The following is a 14,054-nucleotide window of genomic DNA, read 5'->3' as shown; positions in this document are numbered from 1 at the left end:
TGCTTGGATGCTAGGCAAATGCTATACATGTATAGTTTAATGCAACAATGTCATGTTTTAGTTTTGAGACAGGCTAGCCAGAAATTGCCCAGGCTAGCCTGTCTCTCTGAGATGACAGACTTTAGCTACTAGTTGCTTAGTCAATGGGATGGGCCCTGGTGGTCGGATACATGGGTCCCTGAAGGTGACAGGATTATGGGTTTGAAGGTATGGGTAACGTTTTCCTTCTCGAAGCCCCTTAGGATGGCGTGGGGGGGGTGAGAGCTTTAGGCTCTCCTACTGGGAAGGAAGGAGTTAAGTACCTCAGCAGGGCATCAGGTTTCTTGGGTCCAGGTTCCTCCTGGAAGGGGTGGAGCCAGGCTGGCCCTTGGCCTCTCAGTAGCCGCTTGCTGAGGGAGCATGTGGGACTGGCTGAGAAAGAGCCTGGACGTCCTCACCTGACTGTGCCCAAGCCCTCAGCCATGGCCCTGTCCCCACCTCTTGGCCATGGACTCCCCTCAGAGCCCCTCAACCATCCCCTGGGTGCTCTCAAGGAGCGGGACATTGCTGGATGCGCCATCTGCCCAGTGCCTGCAGAGGAGACAAGCAGGTGGGGGTTGGGACTTGATACCTGGTTCCAAGGGAGGGGACAGTGGGAAGGGCTGTGGGGTGTGTTCGAGACTGAACAAGGACGCAGAGAAAACTGGGGATGGGATTTGGAAAATGAGGCCCAGTGGCTCACCCAGGGTCCCATCAGCGTGCCTTGTCTTTAGGTCAGAGCAGGCCCAGGCCTCCTTGGGCCCTCCTGAGCACCGCACAGGTGAACTGAAGGACGCTGAGCCTGCCGCCAGCTCCCCAAGACTACCCCTGGCCTCTTCCCATGAGCATCAGGATGGGGGCAAGCGCTGGGAGGTGAGCTGACCACACCCTTTGTGCCAGACCCATTTGCTCCCTGTCCCCAGAAGCTGCCTCTTGCCCCAGGACCCATATCACGGCTCCGAGGAGGGGCTGGCTGTCTCTGGAGGGACACTGTGAGGATATTTGTTTGCCAGTCATCGTAGAATTTTATCGCATTTGAATTATTTGAAACTTTTGAGTATTCATTGTGTGTGTGCATAAATGTGGGCAGGTGCACATGTATGCGGAGGCCGAGGGTCACTGTCACTCGGTCACCCTCCATCATGCTTTTTGAGACAGGGTCTCTCCCTGAACCTTGAACTCACTGATTTGGCTAGGCTGGCTGGCGAGTGAGCCACAGGGACCTGCCTGCCTCCACCTCTCTAGCACTGGCATCACTGAGTGGTGACACATGCTTGGAGCTTTGTGTGCTGGGAATCCAAACTTGGGTTATCACCCTTTTCTTCACAGAAAACACCTTATCCACTGAGCCAGCCTCCCCCACCTCCTTATTTGAGACAGGCTGTCACTATGTGACTCAGGCTGGCCTTGAACCTTCGATTCTCTTGCATCAAAGAGCTGGGATTTTTAAGTAGGTGTCTCCATTTCCAAGCCGGACATATTTCAGTAATTTACCAAGTAGGAAATCATCATTTCGTTAATGGCCTTGGTACAGCCCCATTCCTTTTGGGGGGGGGGTTACTCTGCTCCTTTACCCCTCCTAGTTTAGACCCCTATAAAGAGGTTTCTCGGAGGCTTGAGAACCTGAGGACTGTGAATTAGTTGTCTCCAACCTTGAGGTAAAAGGCTGCCAGGTGGGAGCAGCCCCGGTGTCGCGGTGGTGATGGCGATGGCATTAGTTCAGAGAAACACCTACACCTACAAGGCAGCAGCCTGCATGCTGCATGGGAGCAGGGTATCGTATTGGCCCACTGGCCCTGATTCGTGTGTGTGTCCCCCTCCCCCGCCCCGCCAGCACTCTGTCTCTGGCCTGGAAGTCCTGGAAACCGAGCAGGACAGCCTCCATCTTTGTCTCCTGGGGTTGAGCTTCCAGCTACAGGACCTGGCACGAGGCCTTGGATCTTGGACACTGGCCCACAGCAGGATTGTCCAGCTGCAGGTGGGCAGGGGAAGGTCAGGGTATGGGAAAGTAGGCAGAGTCCTAGGCATGGGTGCAAGCTTCCTGGGGTGGAAAATGGGCTTAGTACATATTCTGACTTCTGCATAAGACATGGAGGAGGAGGAAATAACTCCAGGTTTGGGGGCTCTGGTACCGCTGTCATGTGGGCGAAAATGTCTAACCATGTGTCTCAGGCCCTACAGGCAGAGCTACGAGGGGCAGCCGAGCGTGTGGATGCATTGCTGGCATTTGGTGAGGGGTTGGCAGAAAGGAGTGAGCCCAGGGCCTGGGCATCTCTGGAGCAGGTCCTAAGGGCCCTTGGAACCCACCGAGACACCATCTTCCAACGGCTCTGGCAGCTACAGGCCCAGCTGATCAGCTATAGCTTGGTAGGGCCTGCCCTGCTAGCCCCCAGCCCAGGCCATAATTTTCCAACTCCCATGACCTCTATCCTCTGCTCCAGGTGCTTGAGAAGGCCAACCTCCTGGACCAGGACTTGGAAGTTGAGGGAGATTCAGACGGGCCAGCACCTGGTGGAATCTGGGGGCCCTGGGCACCTAGTACCACCCTGACTCCTGCAGAATTGGAATGGGACCCAGCAGGGGATGTTGGGGGTCTTGGGCCCTCAGGGCAAAAGATATCTCGGATACCAGCAATTCCCTGTGAGCTGTGTGGCTACAGGGGACCCCAGGGCAGTGGACAGAGCCTTGAGGTGAGATCAGCCCCCCTACTTGGCTGGGTACCATAGTGTGGCCTCTCTGAAGCTTCTAGAAGGGCTTTCCCTTTCTGCTTCCCCTTCTAAGTCTCTCTCTTTCCCTCCCTCTCTCTGTCTTAGACAGATTCAAGCTATGCAGTGCAGGCTGGCCTTGAACTCACAATCATCATGCCTTAGTCTGTTAAGTGCTGGGATTATGGGCATGCACTAACATGCCCACCTATGTCCACCATGAAAGTCATCATGATTCTCTTGTGCTCTCTGCCTGTCCTTGTCTCCATGAACTCGGTTACCCTCCTTCCTCTTTGTCCTCTCATTCTGCTCTTCCCGGGGCCACAGACACAATCCTGACCCTCCTCCAAACACCCCCCGCCTCTCTCCCACCTAAGCCCTAGGCGCATGCCCAGCCCACCTCTCCCTTTACAGTCCTGCCTCCTTACAGGCCACCTCTTCAGAGAGCTGCTGCGACCCAACTTAGCATTCCCAACCATTATTTCCTGATATTCCTTACCACAGCTTGGTATGACGCATTTACTGGTTAATTTTTGACCTCTCTGGGTAGAATGTTAAGCTCCACAGGGACTAGAATTTTGCCCATTTCCATCCTCACCATGTCTCCTAGAGTTGTGCCTGGTGTGTAATAGACACTCATTAAATATTTGTTGAGTGAATGAATAAATAAAGTTTCTCTCCTCTTGGTTTCTTTGGCTCTGCCCCTCTGTCCCTCCCATGAGATCCGTGTGTACCTGCATAATTTCATCTCTGTGGCACCTCCTTCCAGACCCTTCCATAACCATGCTACCAGTCTTCCAAGAACCTCGAACCTTTCTCTTCCCACAGGACCTGCTCACATTGGGGCTCAGCCACCGGAAACATTTAGCAGCTCACCATCGAAGGCGTCTCCGGAAGCCTCAGGTGAGCTAGGAGCATAGGGGGTGTTGATGGTAAGTAAAAGATACCCAACCCATATTTACTCTCTCTCTTTCTCTCTCTCTCTCTCTCTCTCTCTCTCTCTCTCTCTCTCTCTCTCTCTCTCTCACACACACACACACACACACACACACACACGCTATGAATTCAGGACCTAAAATGTATCAGGGCTCGATCTTTGTCCCTTGGCCTCCTCTCCAGCCCCAGATGCTACAGTTCCTTTTCCCTGCTTTACTAACCTACCCCTATGACCTCTGACCTACTAGCAGTAGCCAAAGTCCTGGGCCTGACTCCACCTGTCCAGCTTGGGTCATGGGCTGCATGCTGAACTAGTCAGAGTGCTCTGATTGGCCAGGTCTGAGTCACGTGCCCCATCGTGGAAGAGGGGAAAGTGGAAATCAGTTTAATGTAACCCTGAAGGTGTGAGTGTGAAGGCACACACACACACACACACACACACACACACACACACACACACGCACGCACGCACCATCCATCAATGTTATCGGGAAAAGGGCAATGGATGCATGAAGGACAGGTGCAGACACCAGCCACACTATCATGTGTGGTTCAGGAGAGGAAAAATAAAGCTAGCCCTATGGGTCTAGGGTAGAGAGAGAATGTCCCCACTTAAGTGTCACTGCCGTTCATTCTGCTGCTGGCTCCTGTCTACCCTCAGGGCAAGAAGAGACAAGCATCTCCCAGTCCACCAGATGTGATGCTAGAGGTGGATCATGGGTGAGAAAGGGGCTAGGGTGTGGGCGACAGGGACCATGGTGGTGGCCCACCCTTGCTGATGATACCGTGTCTCTTCTCAGGGTCCCTGCTTCTGCACCCAGACGGCCCCTGACCACCTTCTTTCTTCTTCTCTTCTTCCTTCTGGTGGGTGCCACATTGTTGCTGCCCTTGTCAGGGGTCCCCTGCTGTCCCCATGCCCGACTGGCCAGGACGCCCTACCTGGTGCTCAGCTATGTCAATGGTCTCCCTCCAGTCTGAGTCCATGGCCCAGACATGCGTATTAAATGGTTGCTTTCCAAAGATGTCTGAGTATTGGGTGCTTGGGAACTTGGTAACAGGCAGTCTGGATAGGTTTCAACGGCCCCTTCTCTACCCCGGTCCCTGAGGGCAGAACACAGAACTGAAGGAGACTGACTACCTTAGGATTCCCTGGATCGTAATACAAACATTAAAGCCAACGCTGTTGACTTGAGAGGTGACAAAGTGGTAGAATGGGGATGTGGTTCCCAGAAAGGGGGAAAGCTGGCAGCTGCTATCGGTACCCAGAGTGCCAAATGGCTGGGACCCTGGAAAACCGTGTGGAGGACACTCGACTTGTTCCAGGCTTCCACGCCTCCCCTGTGAGGTCTTCCTGGGAAGGCGGGCTCCCTAATACTTCCTGTCTGTCTGTCTATCCTTCCTGTGACCACACGTCTCTGGAGGCTGAGGGAGAAAGGGAATATCACAGATGGCACCTGCCACAGGAAGTTAGAGGCAGGCGCTGTGGGTGAGCTGCCAACACCCATGCTGTCTCACATTCGTTCTGGAGATGTTCCCATATTCTACAGGGAGAGGTGCAGGCTGTTATCACTAGCTCAGAACTGTGAGACATCCTTTTTTCTGAGAGATAGTTTTCCCTGGTAGGCTCTTACTGCAGAGTCCAGGGTGGTTTTGAACCCCCAGTCCTCCTGCCTCAACCTCCAGAGGACTGCGATTACAGGCCTAGCTAATATTTCCGTTCTGTGCTGCTGGGAATGAAACCCAGTGCCTGGCACACGCAGACAAATGCTCCACCACTGGGCTGTAGCTCTAGTCCAGATTCCTGGGGTCTTGACAACACCAGGCTGCAGTCTAATCTCAAACCTAAGGCACCGGGGAAGAGATGGGGGCAGAATGGAATACAAGAATGAGGCGGAGTCCTGTGCTGACCCTAGATGTACACTGAACACAGCTCCTCGTCCGGGTGTTGGTCTCCAAGCCGCACTCAGAACACACACCTCCTTCCATTCCCACAATCCCCGACAAGGCGCACTGCAGCCAGGGGCAGAAGTCAGGCTGAGGCCACACAGGAGCGAGTGGCTGAAGCCAGGTCCTCCCTGACTATAACGGGAATGCGAGTTAGTATGGGTAACAGAAATTCATGGCTAGATCTCAAATTCCAACCTCCACCCCACTTTTTCTTCAAACCCTAGTGGCCAGACTGCCTGTCAGTTTAGCAGCCAGTAGGATCACTGTCCCTTTAAACTTCCATGCTCAAGTCCCAGGCAGGGTTCCTCTGGCTTAGGCTACCCTACCCAAGGGCCCCAGTCAGCACTGCTGGGATCATGGAGGCTAAACAGGAAGCCAGTGTGCCTTCAAAGGAAACTGAAATGGGTACTGGAAATTGGCAAAGTGGGTACTAAGGGTCTGGGAATCGGTGACTTCTAGGAGATTCCATGTTAAGCATGGAGTACAAACCAGTAGCTGAGGGTTGTATCAGAGAATCTGTTGTTATGACCTGTCTTTCTAAATACATTTATTGATTGTATTGATTTATGTTTGCATACATCTATGTGAATATCAAAGGACAAATCGTTAATAGTTAGTCCTCATTTTCTACAGTGTGGGCCCTAGGATTTGAACTCAGCTTGTCAGGCTTGGTTGGCACCAAATTCCTTTGTCTGCTGAACCATCTCTCTGGCCCTTTCTTCTTTTCTTATTTACTTTTTTTTTATTTTTTGAGACAAGGTGTCTCTGCGTAGCTCATGGCACCAAGGGCAGGTGGACTCAGTGGTTAGAGCACTTGCTTAGCAAAGCACATGGTCCTAGCTAGGTTCATGCCTAGAACCACAAAGTACACAACCAACCAAGATGTGTTGTGGTAGAAACATGCCTGTGTCCTAGTGTCCTGGAGGTAGTGGCAGGAGGAGCTGCAGGCCATCATCCCTCACATGGCCAGATCGAGGCCAGCCCGGGCTCCATGAGTCTATGTCTCAAAGACAACAAAAACTAAACCAACCAAGATCATGTCGATGAACAAAGCTGAGGCTAAGAGATGGACAGGTAGCTAACAGCCCATGGTGAGGGCTAACACAGCTGAGGTAACAGCCAGATGTAAACAGTGTCACAGCCTCTTTTTCTGTCACACGAGCCTCAGCTGGGGCCCCACATTCCTCCCCTTCTGTTCCCACCTGCCTCTCCACCCTTGGCATGGTAGGGCATGCTTCTACTCCCAGAATTTAGAGGCCGAGGCAGAAGCAGCTCAATGCCGAGATCAGCCTAGGCTACGTCATAGCAAGACCCTGTCTCAAAAGAAACAAAAAGCAAAAACCCCACTAAGGACAACTGACAAGACAGTGAACACATCTCACATTTATTCCCTTAATGCAAGAATCCCGAGGAGGGCCAACAGGAGCAGGAACTGCCTCTTAGACCCACCCAGGAGGGATTCTCCGGGAGTCTTTGGCTACTTACGGTAAACCCGCCCTTATAATCAATCCTGGTTTGTCACAATGAGTGGAACAACGGTTTTCCAAACCCAACTACGAGTTTCTCACGGTTCATCGGGGTATTTTATTAAACTTGCTCAGGTGAAAGTCTGCTTTTCTCCACGTCAGAAACAACAAAGGGCAGGCCCTCAAGAGCGCGGGGTGGGTGTGTTCTCAGAAGTCAAGAGAGGCATCTCGGCTCCCATTCGTCCGTGGGGAGGAGGTGATGAGTCTGTGCCCTCTTGTGACTTTGGGTGAACAGCATACATGGTGCAGCCGGCCGGTGCCACTGCATGCCCAGAACCTTCTTGGCGAGGGAGTGTCTGATCTCTCACTGTGCATCAAGAAAGTTCGGCTGCCTCTCAAGACATCTATCTCACTTTCCAGCAGATGAGCTCCCGACCTTCCCCCAAACTGTCCGGAGGGGCCCTTCTCTGGGTCTGTCACCGTCTGTCGGATCGCGTCTCTCGTGCCCCTGTGCCTTCACAGGGACTATCGCTACCGTCCAGCGTGATCCCTGGGGTTGCCGTGTCGCCGGGTTCCTCAGTCGGGCCCCGCGGGCGCACGAAGGTACCCATGGCCGTGGCGTGGCCGGAACGTAGCAGCTGCAGCTGGCGCCGTCCCCGGCGGTACAGATACTCGATACGCAGCACGTCGGAGCGCGGGAGGCTGGCGTGCTGCCGGAACTCGGCTCGCACCCGTGCCTCGGCGCCCGGTTTTCCCCGCCCGGCGCGCAGCAGCTCTCGGTACAGGCTCAGAACTTGCCTCTGCAGCCGACTGGGCCGACTCATGACCGCCTGGTCGCCGGCCGCCGCCGCAAATCCGCCGGGAGCACCGCCCGGACACACAGTCTCCGGAAGTTAAAGGGCGGAGCAACGGCCGCGCCCGCCAGAGGTCCCGCCTCCTGCGTTCCGGTGCTGCCGCATCCGATTGGTTGGTGAAGCACACGTCACGGCGGCTTGGGGCGGGGTGGGGGCGTGGCCGTCGGCGTCCGGGTCCACTCTAAGGAGGATGGATGCCCTTGAGCGGCTGCCGCTCTGGAGACGGGTGAACCCGAATCCAGGGAACTGAGGGGCCTGAGCGGTTAGACTCCGGCTGAGTTGGAGGAGACAGTCAGGGTCCAGGGAGGACGGAGAGCGAAGGTTTCGAATCTGTGGGTCACCAAAAGGACATTGGGAAGGGACGAACAGAGTTTTAATAACAGATTTATTATTTTAGGGGCTGACGACGTGACTGCGCCATGGTGTGGCTAAGGGGGAACATTTTTACTGTAGATAGGAGAGGACAGCCAGAGGCATCTAGGAGAGCCCAGAACAGAGGGAAAAAAGACTGAACATGGCTAGGGCTGTCTGCGAGAGCGCAGGATAGCAGGGGATAGGGAATAGAGAAAACAGTAAGAGAAGGAGCAGAGCGTACAGAGCATGAGAAGCGAGTGAGTAGCCGAGGGAGGGAAGCCTGTGAGCTGGAGGGAGCTGAGGGGAGGGGAGGGGTGGGAAGGGTTAGGATGATGTGTCGCCGTGAGCCTTGTGGTACTGAGGGAGCCTGAAGGCCAGCATGGTGGGCCTTGCTTTGCTGATAATGTGCCACAGGAAGCCATAGTCCCTTCCCTTTTGCCAGAGTTAAGGGAAGTGACTCTTTTGGGAAGTTGAGAACCAGTATCATAAGTTCCTGAGGAATGCTGGTTCATGTCTGATTGCCAGATTTTTTTTTTTATTAAAACATTTTATTTTTACTTATTTGTTTTTATATATTGAGTGTTTTGTCTACACATAAGCCTGCATTACAAAAGAGGGCATCAGATTCCATTATAGATGGTTGTGAGCCGCTGTGAAGTTGCTGGGAATTGAACTCAGGAACTTTGGAAGGAGAGCTAGTGCTCTTAACTGCAGAGCTATCTCTCCAGCTCCCTAACTTCCAAAATTTGGGAAAAGGCAATGTAGACTAGACTGACCTGGAACTCCAAAGATCTGTGTGCCGCCTCTGCCTTTCCAGTGCTGGGATTAAAGGTGTGCACAACCACAAGAGTCTTTTATTTGTGTGTGTGTGTGTGTGTGTGTGTGTGTGTGTTCCTCTGGAACTGGGGTTACGGATGGTAGTGAGTCAACATGTGGGTGTGGGAATGGAACCCAGGTCCTCCGAAAGAGCAGCCGGTGCTCTTAACCATTGAGCCATCTCTCTCATGTGTGTATGTGAACACATGGACAGGCTGGTGTCTTGGAGGCCAAAGGAGAGGGTCAGTCCATGAGGCTGGAGCTACGGGCCGTTGTGAATCTCATGAGTGCTGAGTGTAAGAAAAATTAGGCAGAGGCAGACAGACTCATTTTCAACAGACACCAGCAAAGAGCCCCAACATTCCCATGGGATGAAGGCTGAGTGCATTTAGAGGGGCTAGGGGACATGTGTGCATATACATATACACATACATAGGTAGCTACCCGGAAGTTACAAGTTACAGGTGCTGTGGTGGGGGGCAGCGTGCAGGTGGAGCAGAAGGTCAGGCGGGCAGCGTGCAGGTGGAGCAGAAGGTCAGGCTGGGGCTAAGTCATTCTTTATAGTTAAGGGTTATTGCCCAGGACAGCCCAATTCAATTCCTATGACCTAAGGCCATTACTCAACACTGAGACTTGAGCTCAGGATCTCTGGAAGAGCAGCAAATTCTCTTAACTGCCGAGCCATCTCTCCCAGCTTTCTCCCTTTCTTCTTACTCGTTGCAACAATGGGAAAGTCCTTCCTAAGCTGTTGGGCTGGCCTGGCAGCCGTTAGGCCTCCCCACAGTATCAGTCCTCCAAGGCTGTGAGGTGTCACCCTAATTACTCTGGGGGTAAGGGGGAAGATGGACACTGGCCCCTGTGTAGCCCTCAGGAAAGGGAGTTAATGAGGGACCCTAGACAAACTCATAGCCCTCTACCCAGTTCACTGCTATTCTCACTTAGGTGAGCAAAGTCTCTGGGCCATGGTCCTCATTTCCAACTTATACATGTTCCTAAAAGAAGCTTTGGTGTGTGTGTGTAGTGATCTGTTTCATCTCTCTTATCTATGTCTTGATAATAACCTGTTTCATATTTTTTTCCTATCTAAATTGTTTATTAAACACTTTATGCTAGGCACAACTCAATATACTTTAATAGTTTTTTTGGTCTTGTTTTTTGAGACTGTTCTCTGTGTGACAGTCCTGGCTGTCCTGGAACTTGCTTTGTAGACTAGGCTGGCCTTGAACTCATAGAGCTCCACCTGTCTTTGCCTTCCAGTTCCTCTGCAAGAACTTCAAGCATATTCTTAACTGCTGAACCATCATTCCAGCCCACTTAGAGTTAAAGAGTGGATTTTCTTTTTTCTTAAACATTTATTTATTTATTTATTTATTTGGCTGTCGGTGCATGCATGGCATGGTGCCGGTGTGAAGGTTAAATGACAGCTATGGACAGTCTGTTCGTCATATGGATCCTACCGAGTGAACTGAGGCAGTAAGACTTGCCTTACCCACTGAGCAAACTCACCCATTTCTGACTTCCTTCCATAGTATATGGCAGGTGATAATACAAATACCAACTACTACTGTTTTTACTTTGGTCAGAGCTGGGGATGAAATCTAGGATTCTGTCCTAGTGAGGGTCAGTCACTATTGCTATGATGAAACACCATGACCAAAAGTACCTCGGGGAGGACAGGTTCATCTGCTTATGTGTCCTGAATCAGTCTGCTGAGGGAAGCCTGTGCAGGATGCTGGAGGCAGAAGCTGATGCAGAGGCCATGGAGGGGTGCTGCTTACTGGCTTGCTTTCTATAGCTTGCTCAGCCTGCTTTCTCCTTCCTTCCTTCCTTCCTTCCTTCCTTCCTTCCTTCCTTCTTCTTGTTGTTTTGTTTTATTTTTGAGAGTAGGTCTCACTATGTAGCTCGGGCTGTCGTGGAACTCACTCTGTAGACCAGGCTGTCCTTGAACTCAAGATCTGCCTGCCTTTGCCTCCCCCAGTGCTAGGATTAAAGGCATGCAGCATTAAGTCTGGCTTCAGCCTGCTTTCTTTCAGCACCCAGGACCAGCAGCCCAGGGGTGGCACCATCTACAATGGGCTGGGCCCTCCTCCAATAGTTACTAAATAAGAGCACTAGAGAGACAGAGGCAATCGGATTGAAGGGAGCAGGCAAAAGCACCTTGGCCTGAGTGCTGCCATTTTGACTTCTGACTCATTTTATCTGTAGGATGAAATAAAGTTCAGGTTCCCAAGTCCTAGGGGAGCGGAGAACTTGCCAGTGGCTGACCAACCTCCTCCCTACACCATAGAAATAGTCATTATGCATCTTTAGTTCTCTAAGAACAAAAGGAACAAATGAATCTGATTGGTTGCACTAGGAGGCTTGCACTGTGTATCGGTTGACAATGATGGAGCATTCAAGGAAGCCCCCAGTCTCTAAGTCCTGATTGGTGAAAATTGTAACTGTAACTTGGCAACAAATGCCTGTGGATTTCACGCTTATACCCCCCCACGTCTGCCCCTGCTCAGAGCTGTAGGAGGAACAAAGCTCCTGAGTCCTTGTCCTGCAGTCCTGATAGATCAGTGACCACTTACTCGGGGATTTAATTAAATCTTTGGGACCATAAGTGTTGTCTCTTTCCTTCCTCTCGGTACATAGCAGGCTAGGTGTAAGGTGGATCTCTGTGAGTTCATGGCCAGCCTGGTCTACATAGTGAGTTCCAGGACAGCCAGACTTACATGGTGAGATGCTGTCTTAAACCACTCCCCCCACCCACCCCCCACAAAGAAAGAAAACAAAATGCCCTACAGGTTTGCCTTTGGCCCAATCTTATGGAGGCAATTTCCCAGTCCAGGTTCCCCCACTGAGATGACTCCAGCTTGTGTCAATGTGACATATAACAAGCCTAGCCAGCACATAGCCCCATTGTGGGCCACCCTGAGACTGGGGCGACATGAACAGGGACCTGTGCCAACCTTTGTTTACCTCTCACCCCAACCCCAGCAGCTGCAGCTAGGTTCAGGGTACCAGGCTGTGCCAAGCAGTAGGTATCCATCCACACACCAGTAGCCATACTGAGTCGCAATCATGGACACAGGTGGCACCATTTGGCACCAAGTTCTTGTCACCCACATGTGTGTCACACTCACAGCAGTAGCCGCCACCTTGCCACCTGCACTGTGCCCCATGTAGCTTTTGCTTTGCACTCCAATGGTCTGGGAGAACAAAATGCATGCCTTGGCTGGTAAAACCAGTGCAGCAGCCATCTCAAGGCTGGGGTGGGCTGCAGCGGCCGCAGTGTCACCCCAGGGTGACCTGGGGTGGAGAGAAGCAGGGAACATGGACTGCAAGGGGCAGAGAATAGAATCCCCTGGCAGGATACTTATTTGTGGGTAAGGAAGACAGAGACTGTGGGAGAGAGCATCCTGGGACAACAGGGAAAAGACTAGAACACAGGAAAACAGGGTCCCTAAAAGCCTAGTCATGCCACACATGCCAGATTGTGTCCTGCGTCAGCAAGAAGCTGAAGTCTGTGTTCCCAGAGCTGGCAGGCCCAGGAGACAGGGCCAGAGGTAACTAGCTGCCTAGAAAGAGGAGTTCTGGGATCATGCTCACCTATGCAGAGTGGGGGGAAGCATTGCCAAGCTGTCAGGAGGAGTCACATGGCAGGATCAGAGAGGCCGAAGAAGGAGGCATTAGAAAACCAGGAATCCATCAGAGCCACACTATGCCATATTCTCTGGTGCCTTCCATTGCTGTGATTGGTAAAGAAGAATTTCACTAGTTTGTGTCAGCCTGGATTCGGACATTATTTGTAAAGCTGAGGTGGGAAGATCGAAAATTCTATGCTATCTTGGGCTACGCATAGCTGGTTCCAGACCAGCCTGGTCTACACAACAAATTCTGGGCCAGTGAGTCCTTACTTCAAAACAGTGACAATAAAATGGGGGGGGTGTAATTTGGTGGTAGAAAGCATGTTCAGGGCATGGGTTCAATTTCCAGCACTGTGAGAGACAGGAAGAGGAGAGAAGAGACTGAAATTAAAGCTGGGAGCAGTGCTGTGTATAGTAATTGCTCCTGAGCCTGAGGCAGGAGATAGGAGTTTGAGGACAGCCTGGGCAACACAGTGCGAGCCAGTCTTAATTGGAAAAAGAAAGAGAAAAAGCCTAGGAGACATTAGAGGTTGGTAAATGGAGACAGTCATTAGGGATCATAAAATGATTCAGTGGGAAGTTGGCCAGAGGCACCGTGGAAGTCATAAAGGATTCACTGGGGGATCAATGGGGGACTAATTGGATGGTCTGACCTACTGAGAGGTCAGTGGAAGTTAAATGAGGAGTAACAACAGAACAGTGTGTGTGTGTGGGGGAAGTGGAGGAGCAGTGGGAGGTCCAAGAAGATGACAGATAGAAGACCTGGAGGACCAGACCACGGATCACTGAGGGTAGGGGTGAGTGAGTGGCTTTGGGTAGCACTAGGGTGGTGGGGTCAGAAAATGAGCCAGTGAGCAAATGCAGTGGGCAGGAAAGATGGGTCGCAGACAGTTCGGGTAGAGTAGCTTGCCCCGCCCCCCCGGGGGGAGGAGTCTGTCATTGGGGAATTCAAAGCCAAGTATGGTAGCGCCTGCCCTTAAATCTCTGCGCTTGGGAGGTGGAGACAGGAGGGTCGTGAGTTCAAAGTCATCCTCAGCTACACAGTGAGTTCAAGGCCAGCTTGAAATGAAGAAGAAAGTTTGAGAAAACAAAACAAAGGAAACACTGTTAAGTGAGCTGATGAGGAAGGGATCCCCAAACAAGCCTACAGGAAGGAGTCAGTAGCCATTGTAGTAAGCAGGCACCTTTTGTTCTTGGAGTCCTAAGTCAGAGGCAGATTCTGGAAAACTAGTAAAGCGTATCTACGGTAAATATGGTGGCTCACACACAAGAGGAGGTAGAGGCTAGCCTGGGCTACACTGTGCGCTCTACACCAGCATAGCTGTC

General features: G+C 52.0%; 2 protein-coding genes across 2 annotated transcripts; one reads left to right on the top strand and one right to left on the bottom strand.

The window, feature by feature from the left end:
- Positions 1-372: 372 nt before the first annotated feature.
- On the top strand, positions 373-4,679 carry Syne4 (spectrin repeat containing nuclear envelope family member 4). The gene is made up of 8 exons (XM_051207458.1): positions 373-589; positions 753-891; positions 1,853-1,996; positions 2,191-2,385; positions 2,460-2,708; positions 3,552-3,626; positions 4,321-4,379; positions 4,460-4,679. Exons 1-8 carry the CDS (start codon positions 462-464, stop codon positions 4,635-4,637), a joined length of 1,167 nt encoding a protein of 388 aa, XP_051063415.1. The 5' UTR covers positions 373-461; the 3' UTR covers positions 4,638-4,679.
- A 2,481-nt stretch (positions 4,680-7,160) lies between these two features.
- On the bottom strand, positions 7,161-7,925 carry Sdhaf1 (succinate dehydrogenase complex assembly factor 1). The gene has a single exon (XM_051206948.1). It carries the CDS (start codon positions 7,894-7,896, stop codon positions 7,549-7,551), a length of 348 nt encoding a protein of 115 aa, XP_051062905.1. The 5' UTR covers positions 7,897-7,925; the 3' UTR covers positions 7,161-7,548.
- Between the last annotated feature and the right edge of the window lie 6,129 nt (positions 7,926-14,054).

This window comes from Phodopus roborovskii, unplaced genomic scaffold (assembly GCF_943737965.1).
Source record: "Phodopus roborovskii unplaced genomic scaffold, PHOROB, whole genome shotgun sequence".
In the NCBI taxonomy this organism is placed as follows: domain Eukaryota; kingdom Metazoa; phylum Chordata; class Mammalia; order Rodentia; family Cricetidae; genus Phodopus; species Phodopus roborovskii.
This window is presented reverse-complemented; position numbering and strand designations above follow the sequence as displayed.